Below are 12,919 nucleotides of genomic sequence, written 5' to 3' on the forward strand. Positions count from 1 at the left end.
AATACATGGTATGAGTATGTATATATATGATGCTGAACTGTGTCTCACTCATTGAGATGCATCAATTACAGGATATTGCAGTATACTTACTTTTGGCAAGGATATGATATCTTTATTTGTTCTGGATGGCACCTCATTCCGCAAGTTCTGTTCCATTTAGTTCCATGGGACTATTTGTCAATTAGTATAAATCAACATAAGGGTATCAGATCTGACCCTCAAGAAAAAAAAATCTTGAACAAATAATATCCGAATGCATTATACTAACAAGTTACTGCATGTTAGCTTGGTTAAAAGGCAAGCATAGAGTTTATCTGAGCTCTCAGTAATGACCACATGAGCTAAAAAAAATCACTGGAAATTTGGCCATACTTTCAGAGCTCAAGATATCTTTTAGAAACAATGGTGTTTTTTTATTTTGAGTTGCATATATTTTTATCTCATGAAACAGGCATGATAGTTGGATTAATGCCAGCTATAGTGAAAAACTACCAAAGCATTTTCACTTAAATACTGTTTTTTCTACTTTTTCTAACTTTCTCAAGCTTTTGTTCTCAAATGTTGAAATGTTCCAAGTTGGGATTTGAATTTCTGGGAATGACTGGGCAGAGGAGAGAGGATTGTACAGGGGTTAAACTTAGAAGACCAGCATTCAATCCCCAGAGACCTCAGCTTTTCTGGGCCACAGTTACCCATCTGTAGTACCTCCCTTCCTTATTTTGCAATAATGTAAATACATTTAAGACTATGGAACACTCCAATACTATGATGCCGAAGGCCATATAATTACTTCAGATAATAAATACATCAGTTGTTTTGAAAAGAAAACTAAAAAATGTTAGGTATTGTAGAAATCTCTTATTTTTCTCCTCATTCCATTTACTTTTCTAGTGAAAATTCATTTTGATTTGAATGAGTTTGAAAAAAGACTTCAAAACCATTTCCTATGAGCAAAACACAAATCAGTTTACTTATGTTTAGCTGCTTTGTTTCACAACCATGAAATCCTTTTATAGTTTAAATCTTTTTCAAGACAAGTTTCTCATCCAATACAGTTCCGCATTCTTGGAAGCCAATTTAAGAGCACAGGAACTATATTTTTTAAAATTTAGTTTAATTTAACATGCCAATACCATGCTCTGAGGACCTTCTATATAGTATAATGCTCCCCAGAGTTACCTCAACAGATTTATTGGATAGTAGCATAAGTAACCTGACAAAATTCACACAAGCCGCACCACAGCAGAAGTAAGTTTTATATAAATATTCCAAACCCTCAGCATACATCATTTCTAACTTCCTAGAGGGAAAAACAGGCCTTGTTATTTGACCTAAAGAGTAACAAAACCAGCTTCCATTAGACCAAAGAAAAATTAAATGCCATAATCAAGGACCCTGATACAGAGGACATAGCACAACTAACTCCATGCCACCACAGAGACCCAGATTCCTGCATGATACTGGAAACCCAGGACAAATACTGTCCCAGAGCCATGCACCCCAGGACCAGTACTTGATGTTCCCATTTTGGGTGGTTACCCTACCCTTTTCCTGAGCAGGGTCAGGGCCCTTGGGCCCCCATGTACTCAGTGCTTATGCTAGGACCCAATTTTTCAGAAAATGTAGGATATTATAGCACAGTATGTGTTCATCACTCATCTAGCCAACCACAGTGGCAGTTTAAGTACTTGACATTTCTGCAAGTCAGGACACAGGTGTCTAAAGTTGATAAGCAAGAGAATTAGGAACGTTTGTGGAAATACTGTTTTATCCAACTTGCCCAATACCACAATGGATCTCTATGGCAGAGACAGAGATAGAATCCAGATTTCCAGGGCAGTATCAGCTGCCTAAACCACGAAACCATCCTTTTCCTTCATACGGTTCCCTGCCTTATTGATCATATAAATTCCAGTTGTTGGCACAAATGAGACAAGGATCCTATGGATGACAGCCTCTTTCACTACCCAACCCTGATTTTTTTCCTCCTCCCTTATTTCTGTGAGTGAGGCAATATTCGTGTAGAAAATATAGTATGTGATATAATTTAATTATAGACTATATCATAATGCATACACTCCAGGGGCAATCTTAATTTTGGATGCACAGGTGGCCTTTATTTTGGCATTCCTAATTCTAGAGCGCTGGACTTTACAAACTTAATGTCTCTCTTAAAAATTTATTTTACATTAAGATTCCATCCTGTGGAATAATTTTGACACCATAACAAAGGTCATCCACAGGGTTCAGATCTTCTGGTCCGCAACAGTCCACCACCAGCACTGCCTCCAGGATGCCCTTCTACTCCAAGGAGGGGCTCGGGCAGACACCCCGATCCCTAGTGGGAACCTGCCAGCTACGTCCACAGCTGATGCTGGCACCTGCCTGGTACTGCTTCTGGACCGTGTGCTGACATAAGTTGTGGGGATGTGGTGCAGGTGAGAGACAGACAAAGGCAGTCCTGCCCATGATAAGTAGCAACAGCCAGTGCTGGGTGCCAGGAAAAAAGCAGGACCTGGTGGTGGGAGCCCTTCTGGCTGTGGTTGCCTGGAGCCCGTGCTGGAGCTGCCCTGTGGCTCCTATCTGCTGCCACTGCTGCCCCACAAAGGCCCAGAGATGGCACTGATGTTGGTGGGGAGGAGCTGCAGGACAGCCCCAGTGCATGCTCTGGGCAACTGCAGCCGGACAGGCCTCAGCAGCAGCAAACATGCACACTACCAGGTCCCACTTTTTCCCCAGAGTACCCAGCACTGGCTGCTACTGCTCATTGTGAGCAGAGCCATCCCTCTCCCCCTCCACCACCCCAACCATCCCACACCTACAGCACATCACTGCTGTGTTGCCTGTGCCACCGCCGCCCCCCCCCCCCACCCCATGAGTTGCCTGTGTCCACCCTCTCTTGCCCCCATAGACTCACCTGGAGAAAGCTGTTCTCTACCACATTGCCTGGCTACCATATGCACGTGGCACCCCCACCCCCTTTGTCTCGCTACCCCCAGTCCCAAGCAGCCCCTTGCAGGCTGGAACTCTGCCAGCCTGCAAGGGGGAAACCCACAGTTTCCCACAGTTTTTCTCCTTTAAAGGAGAAAATCCATGTTTTTCTGCATTTTCCCATGGCAAATGGAAAACTTGGATCCCTGGTCATCAGTGGAGTAACCAGTAGGGTTATACATCTTGTCTGGAGAAGCAGCTGTGTTAGTTGTGGCTGCCACTGGGGGGGGGGATGAACATGCTCCTGTATTTTCAGAAGGCAGAGCAGGGTGGTACTTTATAAAGCAGGGGTCAGCAACCCCCAGCACGCATGTCAAGCATGACACGTAAGGCCATTTTGCTCAGCACACCACTGCTAGCCCAGGCGCTAAGCAGCTACTGCCAGCCATGGAGCCCAGGCTGTTGCCAGCAGGTGGCTGGGAGGCTGCAAGCCCTGCTGCAAGCAGACTGGGCTCCATGGGCCGGCTGCAGCCGGGAGGCTGCAAACAGCTGCTCCGGGCTCCAGCATGTCGGCACTCCAGCACCCTCCAAGGTAGACATTGTGGTTTTTTCATCACTCCAGCCAAAAAATGTTCCCTACCCCTGTTATAGAGACTTATACTTGACCAGTTAGTCTATAAGGTGCTACCCTCCCCTCCCTTCTGTCTGACTTCAGACTAACATGGCTAACTACCTCTTTCTAATTATGTTTTACAGTTTAGCACACAGGATGTCTGGAATTAAGAAATACAGAGGTAACTGTCTAATGGTTACAGACGTTCTAATCCTGTTCTCCCAAATCTCTACTTGTTCTTTGCTACTTCTGTCCACCCCTGTGCCAGCTCCTGCTGTCCCTTTGACTCTTGTCATTTTCCTTCCCTACCTTGCTTCCTGGTCCTGCCCCCCGTCTCAGCCCCGGCAGCCTTGGATGGAGTGTGTTCAGTTGCCCATTGGGAATGGGGTATGCAGTCTGGCCGGCATGAGGGAGTCCAGCCTGCTCAGGGAAACAGGGATCTTTACAGCAGGGGTGTCACTCACTCTGGAGACAGCAAGCGAAGGGGCTGAGGGCTAGCAGCAGACCAAGGCCCATGGTTGGGTAGGAGTTGTGATATGTAGCCAGGAGGCTAGAAGTTTAGTTATAGCCAGAAAGGCTTATGTTTTCATTTTAGTTTGGTCCGGTCATTGGGTGGGACTGTGAAGGGTGGCTTTGGCAGTCCCATTAGTGCCTAAGAGAGACACAAGTACCTTGAGCCTGCCTGGAGCAGGTGCAAGGCGCAGACTGCAGGCTGGTAGGCCCAGAGCAGAGCTAGACTTGGGGGGCCCAGAGCCTGAGAAGGGCAGGACTTGGACTTCAGGGCCAGAGGGCCTGGAGTCCTCAGCATGGCAGGACTTGGGATCAGGAGGCCCAGAGGGCAAGATAAACAGCTCGGACCCAGAAGCTCAGTCCAGTACAGCTATCCTGGAGCTAGAGGGCTCAGCAAGAGAAAGGGGCAGAGGCCGAGAAGGTGGAGGCTCAACACAAGAAAGCCAACAAGAGAAATGATTGCACAAAGACTAGCTCTAGGACCCTTAGGCAGCCTCCCTCCCGACAAAACAGTAACATCCAACCAGGGGGGACAAGCCTAGAGCTACAGTGGGGCAGGGACTGCGTGGCCACCAGCGGGCCTTGCAGCACCCCAGGAGGCGAGCCTGCTTCACTGACACATTAGGGCTCAGACGACAAGAACAGCAAGTCCTTAATACACTCCTGGTGGCACAGGGCGGGTGGTCCCTAATGCCCCGACTTGTGGCACCTGCGTGCTCGCTGGGCTGAGCGCCCCTCTGCAAGCCAGGCGGCCGAGGGCGCGGGGCACAAAGATCTCGAGACAGGGACGTGCTGTGGCAGCGCAGGGGCTGGCGGGGCCCGAGGCGCTGGTTACAGGCAGGGCGCGGGGCGGACGACCCTTCCCTCCCGCCTGTGCCCCCGGCCCTGCGCGCCGCAGCTCCCGGCGCCGCTGTCCGGAAGCGCCGCCGCCGCCACCTGCTGCCGCCGGTCACTCTCGCTCCCGTGCCCTGCAGCCCGAGCCCGGCCCCGGCCCCGGCCCCGGCGAGACCCACCTGTTGCCGCCGCCCCGCGCGCTCTACTGCCCGGAGCCGCCCGGCGCGGGGCTGCGGCAGGGGCAGGGACTGGCCCGCCCCGGCCCGGCCCCGCCCCGCCCCGCCGGTCCCTAGCGACTCCCGGGGCCGCCCCCAGCCAGGCCCGGCCCGGCCGGACAGACGGCGGGGACAGGCGGGCGCCCAGGACGCGGCGGCGATGAGCCGCGGGCGCTGGCGCTGGCGCTGCCCGGCCCACGGGGCGCTGCTTCTCGCCCTGCTCGGCAGCCTGCTGTGGCCCGACGCGTGCCCTGCCGCCGCCGCGGCGCAGGTGAGGGCGCCGGGGGAGCGGGCGGGCGGCCGCCCCTGCCCTGTCCTGCCCTGCCCTGCCCCGGCGCTGGGCGCAGGGCCCCTGGGGCGCGGGCGGGGGCTGGGGCCGAGCCTGTGCCCGCCTGTCCTCGGGCTCGGGCCGCGGAGCGGCGCTGCAGCACGTGCTTGGCTCGGGCGGCCCCGGGCCGGGCAGCGCCGGCAAGGTGACCCCGCAGCCCGGGCCGGTCTCAGAGGGGCGAGGGGGGCGGTAGTTTCTGCAGCTGCCGGTGAGGAGGCTTGGCTTGCAGCACGCGTGGGGGAGTGAAGTGAAGCGCTGAGAAACGAGAGAGCTGCGTGCGGACGCTGATTTCCATGTAGCCGCACGGTACACGTCCTGACCTGTCAGCATCCACCAGGAAGCGTTTTATCAGAGCTGATGTCAGGCACACGGGACTAACCCGCGACAAGCGGCCTTGGTGGCCCAGTGATGGATGCGGTTGCCAAGGAGTGACTGGACAGGCCACTTCTTCAGGGGTGTTGTCTGTCCTAGTCTCTGCCTGGTGAGGCTTTAGTTGCTATTCCACCCTGGCGTTTCAGATGCCTGAGAATCCTCCCCGGTGCAGTGTAGGGTTATTTAGTTCAAACATTAAATACAGGATACTGTATTCCTTTGCCCTTTGGGATGCCTGTCTCTGCTTACATACTCACATGCACAGAGGAAGTACTTACGTATCGCTCACACCCTGTATGAATTCATTTCATAATATATATGGCAGCCATTTGGTTTGTCTGTGTTTTTCTGAATTGCAGCTTGGTCCTTGAATTTCCCCCGGGTAGTGTGCTGTCTTTTTGGCAAGTCCTTATCTTCTGGCTGGTCATAGCACCCCCACCCCTCTGTTCTCACAGTGGGAGGAGAAACACCTAATGTATGGGAGTGGATGCTACCATCTAACCCTCTCATTGTGGCTCAGCAGCAACTTTTTCACTGAATATTAAATTGTAGGACTATGAAACCTTGTTGCCACTTTATATCTTCAGCATTATACTGGTCAATGCATTGCACCATTGGAAGATACCAGATAAGGTCCTAAAAGATACCTGTGGCTATGTCGGCATCCATTACAGTTTTTGTGGAATTCCAAAATATTCAGCAGTTTATTATATAGATAAAGTGTTGATTATGTACTCTTTCATTGATGGAATCTAATATTATTTCTGCTGTAAAGATTCCTAGCATGTGTTTCCTTAATTCAGTGATTCTCAAACAGAGTATTACAGCACTTTGGGGTGTCCTGAGTGAAACCGTTTCAAGGGTGCTGTGGGGCACCATGCAATGTTAGCATTATTAAGAATGCAAATATGATTCATAAGATAAACCCAGAGATTTCAAATAGGAATCCTTAGTGTCAAAAACATTCTGACTTGTTGTGATCTTTCTGAATTCTTTGCAACAGAAAAATTGCTCTATTATTTTTCCATCAAAAAAAGATGAGTGAAAACTTAAGAGCCGGCATTTTCCAAAGGGTGCATTAAATCTAAAAAGGTTGACAAACATTGGTTCTAGTTACTTCTTATGTGTTAAAATAGTCTGGCTATTAAAGACTTGTATCATTACAGTTAATTCTCTGCTTTTGTCCTGTGTTATTCTATTACAAGTATATAATTTAAATTGTATTTTCTGTGATGCATTTTATAATTCTAATAAGACACGGTAGAATCTTAACTCTTACTAAAACAGATGCACTTGGTAACATGTGATGTATAGCCTTAGTCTTTACAATTACAGTTTTAAATTAATTAATATAATCCAAGTTATTTTAATAATTAAATGAGACCATTAAAATGATTAAATTTGTCAGCAAGCATTAGGTGAGTTCACACTGCTGTACAATTTGTATAGACACACAGGTTTGTTTATGGAAGAACTTAGTCTGCAAAACTCTTTTAACATGGCTTTGATACAAAATACTCTGCTGTTAATGCAACTAGTATGGGATATCCGGTCACCTGTTCTTGCTGGCATCTTCTCACTCTTAAATCTCCAGCTAGCAAAGTAATACTAGTAAGCACAGTATGTTGGCAGAAATTACATGATGCCAGAGATAGAGCACAAAACCAAAGGGCTATTTTTCAATTTAACTGCTTAAAGCTGGCAGGAGCTTTTAAATGCACTGAAAAAAATTCTCTATTGCCAGACCATTTACTGACCTTTATATTTATATTTATATGTATTAGTTTGCCTTTTTAAAAATCTATTAATGTTGTGACAGGGCATTCACAGAAACATCCACAAAACCTGATACACATGGGCTGAATTAGCTGGTTTGCCATTCTTTCATTGGTCTTTGTTCAATAGTATTATTTATAATTAGCCATGGCTACATGCTCTACTTTTACACAAGTCATCCTGAAGGAAGCTAACAGAAAATCTTCTCCCCGTCCCAGCATTAGGTTGCAGCATATCATCCCTTCATAGTTGCATGCAAAATAAGTTGCTTTTCCCATAATAATAACATTGTTTCACAGAACTTTTATGGTGTTTTCTACCTTATCTTTTTCAAGAAAAACACCATTGTGTTACAAAAAAAGAAAAAGAAGCCATTATTTTCCCATACATTTTTGAGAAACCCATAGTCCTAAACTGCTTCCTTTATTTTGGGAGGGTGTTCTTCATACAGCTGTCTGCATTCAAGTTTGCCGTTCCAAGAAAAAATAGTTTGGAGTACTACATTTCCAAGTGCTTTGCTCTTCAATTTTGAACATGGATGGCTGTGATGATAGTTAACAACATGAGTTTCTACAGAAGTTCCCAGACAGCTTAACCCCAAGAGGCACCTATACACATACTTCGGGGCAGGGGGGATGGGGGCATTTTAATTATAACAGTTTTCAGGAGCCACTCTTATTAAAATGCCTGCAGTATCTTGTGTATTCAGCGTCCCACATTTCATAATGGTAGCAGGGGTTCTTTAACTAGAGCTCATTTGATGAGCTTTCGTTAAAGTGCCCCTGCTGCTGTTTTGAAATGCAGGAACGCTAAATATGAGACTATTAATCGAGTTTGCACCAACCCACTAAGCTTAGAACACATCGGAGCACATGTAAAAGTACCCAAGCTGGCTACTTGTCTGCAACTACACCCTCTCTGGCATACAGCAGTAGTTCAGGAAGTGGTATCTTTCCAGAAGTTTTTTCATCCTAAATCAGGGGTAGGCAACCTCTGGCCTGGGTGCCAGAGCATGGCACACAAAGGCATTTTGTTTGAGACACATGCTTTGGGGTGGACAGCTGGGAGGGGGCCAGGGCTGGGGCTGCGCTGCCACAACAAGGATTGGGCCCCTCATGGCTCCCTGGCCATCTGCCCCTGGCATGCCAACATCTTACAAGTCAAGGTTGCCAAAAAATGTTACTGCCCCCTGTCCTAATCTTTAAAGGGCCAGGGCACTCTGCTACATCATTATTTAATTTTCTTTTAAATTACAATAAATCAATATTCAAGTGACCATTTCACCTGAACAGGGAAAACTTATTTTAAAATTTAGCAATCAAGTAGTACAGAAAGCCAATATCTGTTTATACAATACAGTCTTCTTAAATGTCTTCCTTTTGGATAGTTTGTTCTAGAAATAAATCATCATGTGAAAAAATCATCCTCTGTATGAAATTCTACACCCTTTCAACATATTTAATTGCAAGTTTTACTGTTCAGCTCTCCAGAGACATGTGATATTGGAAGCATACTAGCTCCTAGACTGTAAGGATTTGTAAACCCAGTTTCTCTTCCCTTTAGTGAGTACAAGAAAAACAGATCTAGAAAAACAATGAATGTCTCTACATGCATTTCTCTGCTTCAGTTTGAGCATCACCCTTGAGTGTTCTTTAGGCTTATGTCAAGAATCTTTCAGTTATAGCTGGGAAAGTAAATGCAAACATGTGGTACAAGGTGGCGGTGAGTACAGCCTACTACTTTAAAGGAATAGAGCAACTGAAACCTTTGCAGCCAGAGCCTATTACTGTCTGAGATATGCTACATTTAAAGCCCAGGAGGGGAGAGATGCACAACATGATTAGGAGGAATTCAGATGGTCTCATTCACATATGAGTGATTTGGGTCTCCCACTGTACCTCATCTGCAGAAGGTATAAATTGTTTACACCCCAGCTAACTGATAAATGTATCTGTATAAATTGAAAGTTAGGAAGCGTAAAAAACTGATAAGGAAACCTAAAGAGGTAAAAAATCCTCATCATGACAGGGCTGAGAACAGTAAGGATTTTTTTAAGTACATAAGGAACAAAAATGCTCAAGTAATGGGATAGGACCCTTACTAGAAGGGGACAGTAGTATTGCAATGATGCAGAAAAAACAGAAGTTTTCAATAAATATTTCTATTCTGTATCTAAAATAAAGCAGGATCAGATGAGGTCTACTTTCCAGTCTACTAGTAACCACAACTAATTTTAGATGGCATCTATTAAGAATAAATATTTTTAAATGAGCAATTTGGGATAATTTGTAACCAGGGATCCTACAAGAGTTCAATGAGGACTGCCCTGCTCTTATTTTTTTAAATAAATTTTACAACTGTGAAGAAATTCTAGAAAATTGGAATAGGGTTAATATACTACCAGTATTTCAAATGGGCTAGTATGATCACTTGTGTAATTATAGACAGATTAGCTTGATGTCAGTATTGGGAAAATAATGGAAAAAAGTGTTACAACCTTAAATCAATAAAGAAATAAAGAGAAGAATATAATTAATTTAGGTCAGCATAATTTTATGGAAAATCAGATCTTTTCAAACAAAATTTACTTCATTTTATGCAATTATAAAAGCCCAAGATTATCTGTACAGTGACCCTTAAAACCAGATATATAAAGTATTTGACCTAGTACTGCATAACATTGTTATCAACAATCTGGAAGCAGCTTCAGAGAAGAAAACAGTGGTACTTTAGTCAAGGGGAGAAAGACATAACAAGGGGATTCAGCTAGAAGTCAAGGCCAGATTAAATTAAAAATAAACCACAGTTTTTTAATGGTGAGTGTTATTAACCATTGCAACAAAGCAATGGCAGGTTCTCCATCACCTGTGGAAGGTACAAGATACACTTGTGCTGTACCTAGTTAATTCTGCTTCCCAGGGAGAGGAGCTGTCCCTGCTTCCTTTGCCTACTTGTGTGAAGGCCAGTGAAGTTCCACGGCTGTAACTAGCCTTGGAGAGTTGTGGCATGCTTAGCTCGTCTGTAGCTGGCCTTTCCCCCATGTAAAAGAGCAAAGTTCCTTCTTTCATGCCATCACTTAAGAACTGGCACTTGATTCATTTTAATATTCCACCATTTCTATAGACTTAATCTTCCTCTCAGTTGCACTGATGTCAATCAGGAATAATTCTGTTTAAGTCTATGTAGTTCTACTAAGGTAATGAAAAGCTGAATAGTTAAAAGGTGTGCAGTCCAGACCAATTTAGTGAAGCACCTTACTGTACAGAGAATGAGTCAGGACTCCTGCATAATACCCAAGTTTCAATTTCTGAATCAGTATTTGTCTGAAAGATTTTTCCAAACAGTGAACAGGGCAGCTGAAATACCATACATCCGTATAAATCCATTTCCTGGTGACTAAATGGGTTTTAGTAAAATAAGAATCATGATAGATCTTTTTTGTAGCTGTACACACCTGCCTAACTTGTTCCTCTTTTGAGAAGCAGTGTTTCCCATATATGTCATTTCCACATATCAGCTGACACCAAATCTCTTATTTTAGAATAGCAAAGAATACACTGACTACTCCATCATTGTCTACAAGGTACTGAAAAGAACCAAATGGAGAAATGTGGCCTCGCGGCATCTATAACTCATTTATCTCCTTCACTCATGATATCCTACCTTATCATAATGCTGCTTGTTATGACCTCTTCCTACCACACATAGCTGAAATGCTAAGCTAAAATGAAAATTGAGTTACGTATAGAAATAAATACTGAAGAACCTCACTCAACTCCCCGTAAGGAACATGTTTTAATGTGTGTTTTAAAACACTTTGTGGCCTTTCAAAAAAATCCTCTGGCAGGTCCTGATTCAATGACAATATCCCTGAATACGTTCTCTGATATAACTCATACCATTAAGCCTATTGGCAATCATCAGCAAGGATTTCCATTTCTGGGTTTTCCATTTCGCACAGAAAAACGCAGATTTTCCCCTTTGAAGTGGGAAACCATGGGCTTTCCCTTTTGCAAACAGCTCTCTGCAGGCTGGCAGAGTTCCAGCCTTCAAGCGCTGTTGCAAAAGGGCTCTGCAGGGACAGAGCCTGAGAATCTGAGGGAGCCAGGGCTGGCTCATGTTCACTTTTCCTCCTGCGGCCTTTGGGGTAAGTATGGCTTTCGGGGGCTGGGGACCATGTCTGGCAGGTCTAGGGGTGGCAAGGGGTTATGGGTCAGGAATGAGGGGAACCAGTAGGGCTGGCGGGAGAGCAGGCAGAGCAGGGAGGTGCAGGAGATACTGCCAGGGCTGGGGAGAGCTGGCAGGGGGGCAGAGCAGGAGTGTGTGGGAAGGGGCTGGAGAAGGGGCGGGGGGGTCCACAGGTGCTCTCAGGCTGCACGGGAGACCTGGGCCACATCTTGGCTCTGGGAACCAGCCTGCCAAGCCCTGCTTGAGGTAGGGATGGGTGCCTGGGTCTCTTATCTGCATGAAGGAGGAGGTGGTGGCAGTGGGCATGGCACTACAGCTTTAGGGATGCCAAGGTATGCAGGGTGCTGCCCCTGTAGCATCCAGTGATCATCCTGTCTTGTGCCACAGGCCAGGGCCAAGGCAGGTGCAGGCTCTCTCATAGCCGGCCATGCTGCCTTGTCCTGCCATGGCTCATCCCAGCTTGGGTTGGGGGTGGGGTGCTGTCCAGCTGGTGTGACAGTGGTAGCTGCTGGCAGCTCCACTGGGGCTGGCACTGGAGGTAGCAGTGGGGGGAGCATGCTGCACAGCGGGGTGCAGGGAACAGAGGGGAGGAGCGGTGCAGTCAGCCCACATGCACCCCGGTGACCTGCCAGCCACACTGGCTCCAGGGGAGTGCACCCTTGTATGGCCAGCCACCGGACAAGACAGCACCTGCCAGCAGGAGCTGCACCACCCCCAGCCCCACACCAGCACCTCAACACATTTGGCCCTGGCCTGGTGGGTCACAGGAACTGCTCTGGGGGGGTGTGGGGAGTGTGATGGGCCAGGGGATATGGAGGTGGTAGCAGAGGGGGGTGTGCGTGCGTGCGTGCGTGCGTGCGTGTGTGTGTGTGTGTGTGTGTTAGGCAGGCCCCACTCCCTGATCGCCATCTTGGGACTGGAAGTTGCACTCCTTAACTTCTGACCCTTGTCACTGGAAGTCCCTTCCCTTGCCCCCAGAAATGCTCCTTTTGGGAGGGGGGGAGGTTGTCATCTTAGAATGAGAAAAAAAGAAATCTTACACTAAAAGTCAAGTCCTTCCTATAACATGTTAAGTTTAATATAAAAAAAAAAATTGTCATGATTTCTGTATGTGTACTGTATATGGAAGTGTTTGCATAATAACACAAATAC

General features: G+C 46.7%; 2 protein-coding genes across 6 annotated transcripts in view; one reads left to right on the forward strand and one right to left on the reverse strand.

The window, feature by feature from the left end:
* Window positions 1-2,438, reverse strand: part of COL4A4 (collagen type IV alpha 4 chain) — a 132,661-nt gene extending 130,223 nt beyond the window's left edge. Inside the window, exon 1 of the mRNA XM_059731860.1 lies at window positions 91-2,438. The gene's annotated coding sequence lies outside the window, so the exon portion shown is untranslated. The remainder of the gene's footprint in view (window positions 1-90) is intronic.
* A 2,784-nt stretch (window positions 2,439-5,222) lies between these two features.
* The window catches only part of COL4A3 (collagen type IV alpha 3 chain), a 112,761-nt gene continuing 105,064 nt past the window's right edge, over window positions 5,223-12,919 (forward strand). For 4 of the 5 annotated variants that reach the window (XM_059730955.1, XM_059730958.1, XM_059730959.1 and 1 more), the window contains exon 1: window positions 5,223-5,374. In XM_059730955.1, the coding sequence (XP_059586938.1) occupies window positions 5,264-5,374 (111 nt within the window). In that variant the 5' untranslated portion in view covers window positions 5,223-5,263. The remainder of the gene's footprint in view (window positions 5,375-12,919) is intronic. The other variant, XM_059730956.1, reaches the window with a different exon arrangement.

Source organism: Alligator mississippiensis, chromosome 7 (genome assembly GCF_030867095.1).
Source record: "Alligator mississippiensis isolate rAllMis1 chromosome 7, rAllMis1, whole genome shotgun sequence".
NCBI lineage: Eukaryota > Metazoa > Chordata > Crocodylia > Alligatoridae > Alligator > Alligator mississippiensis.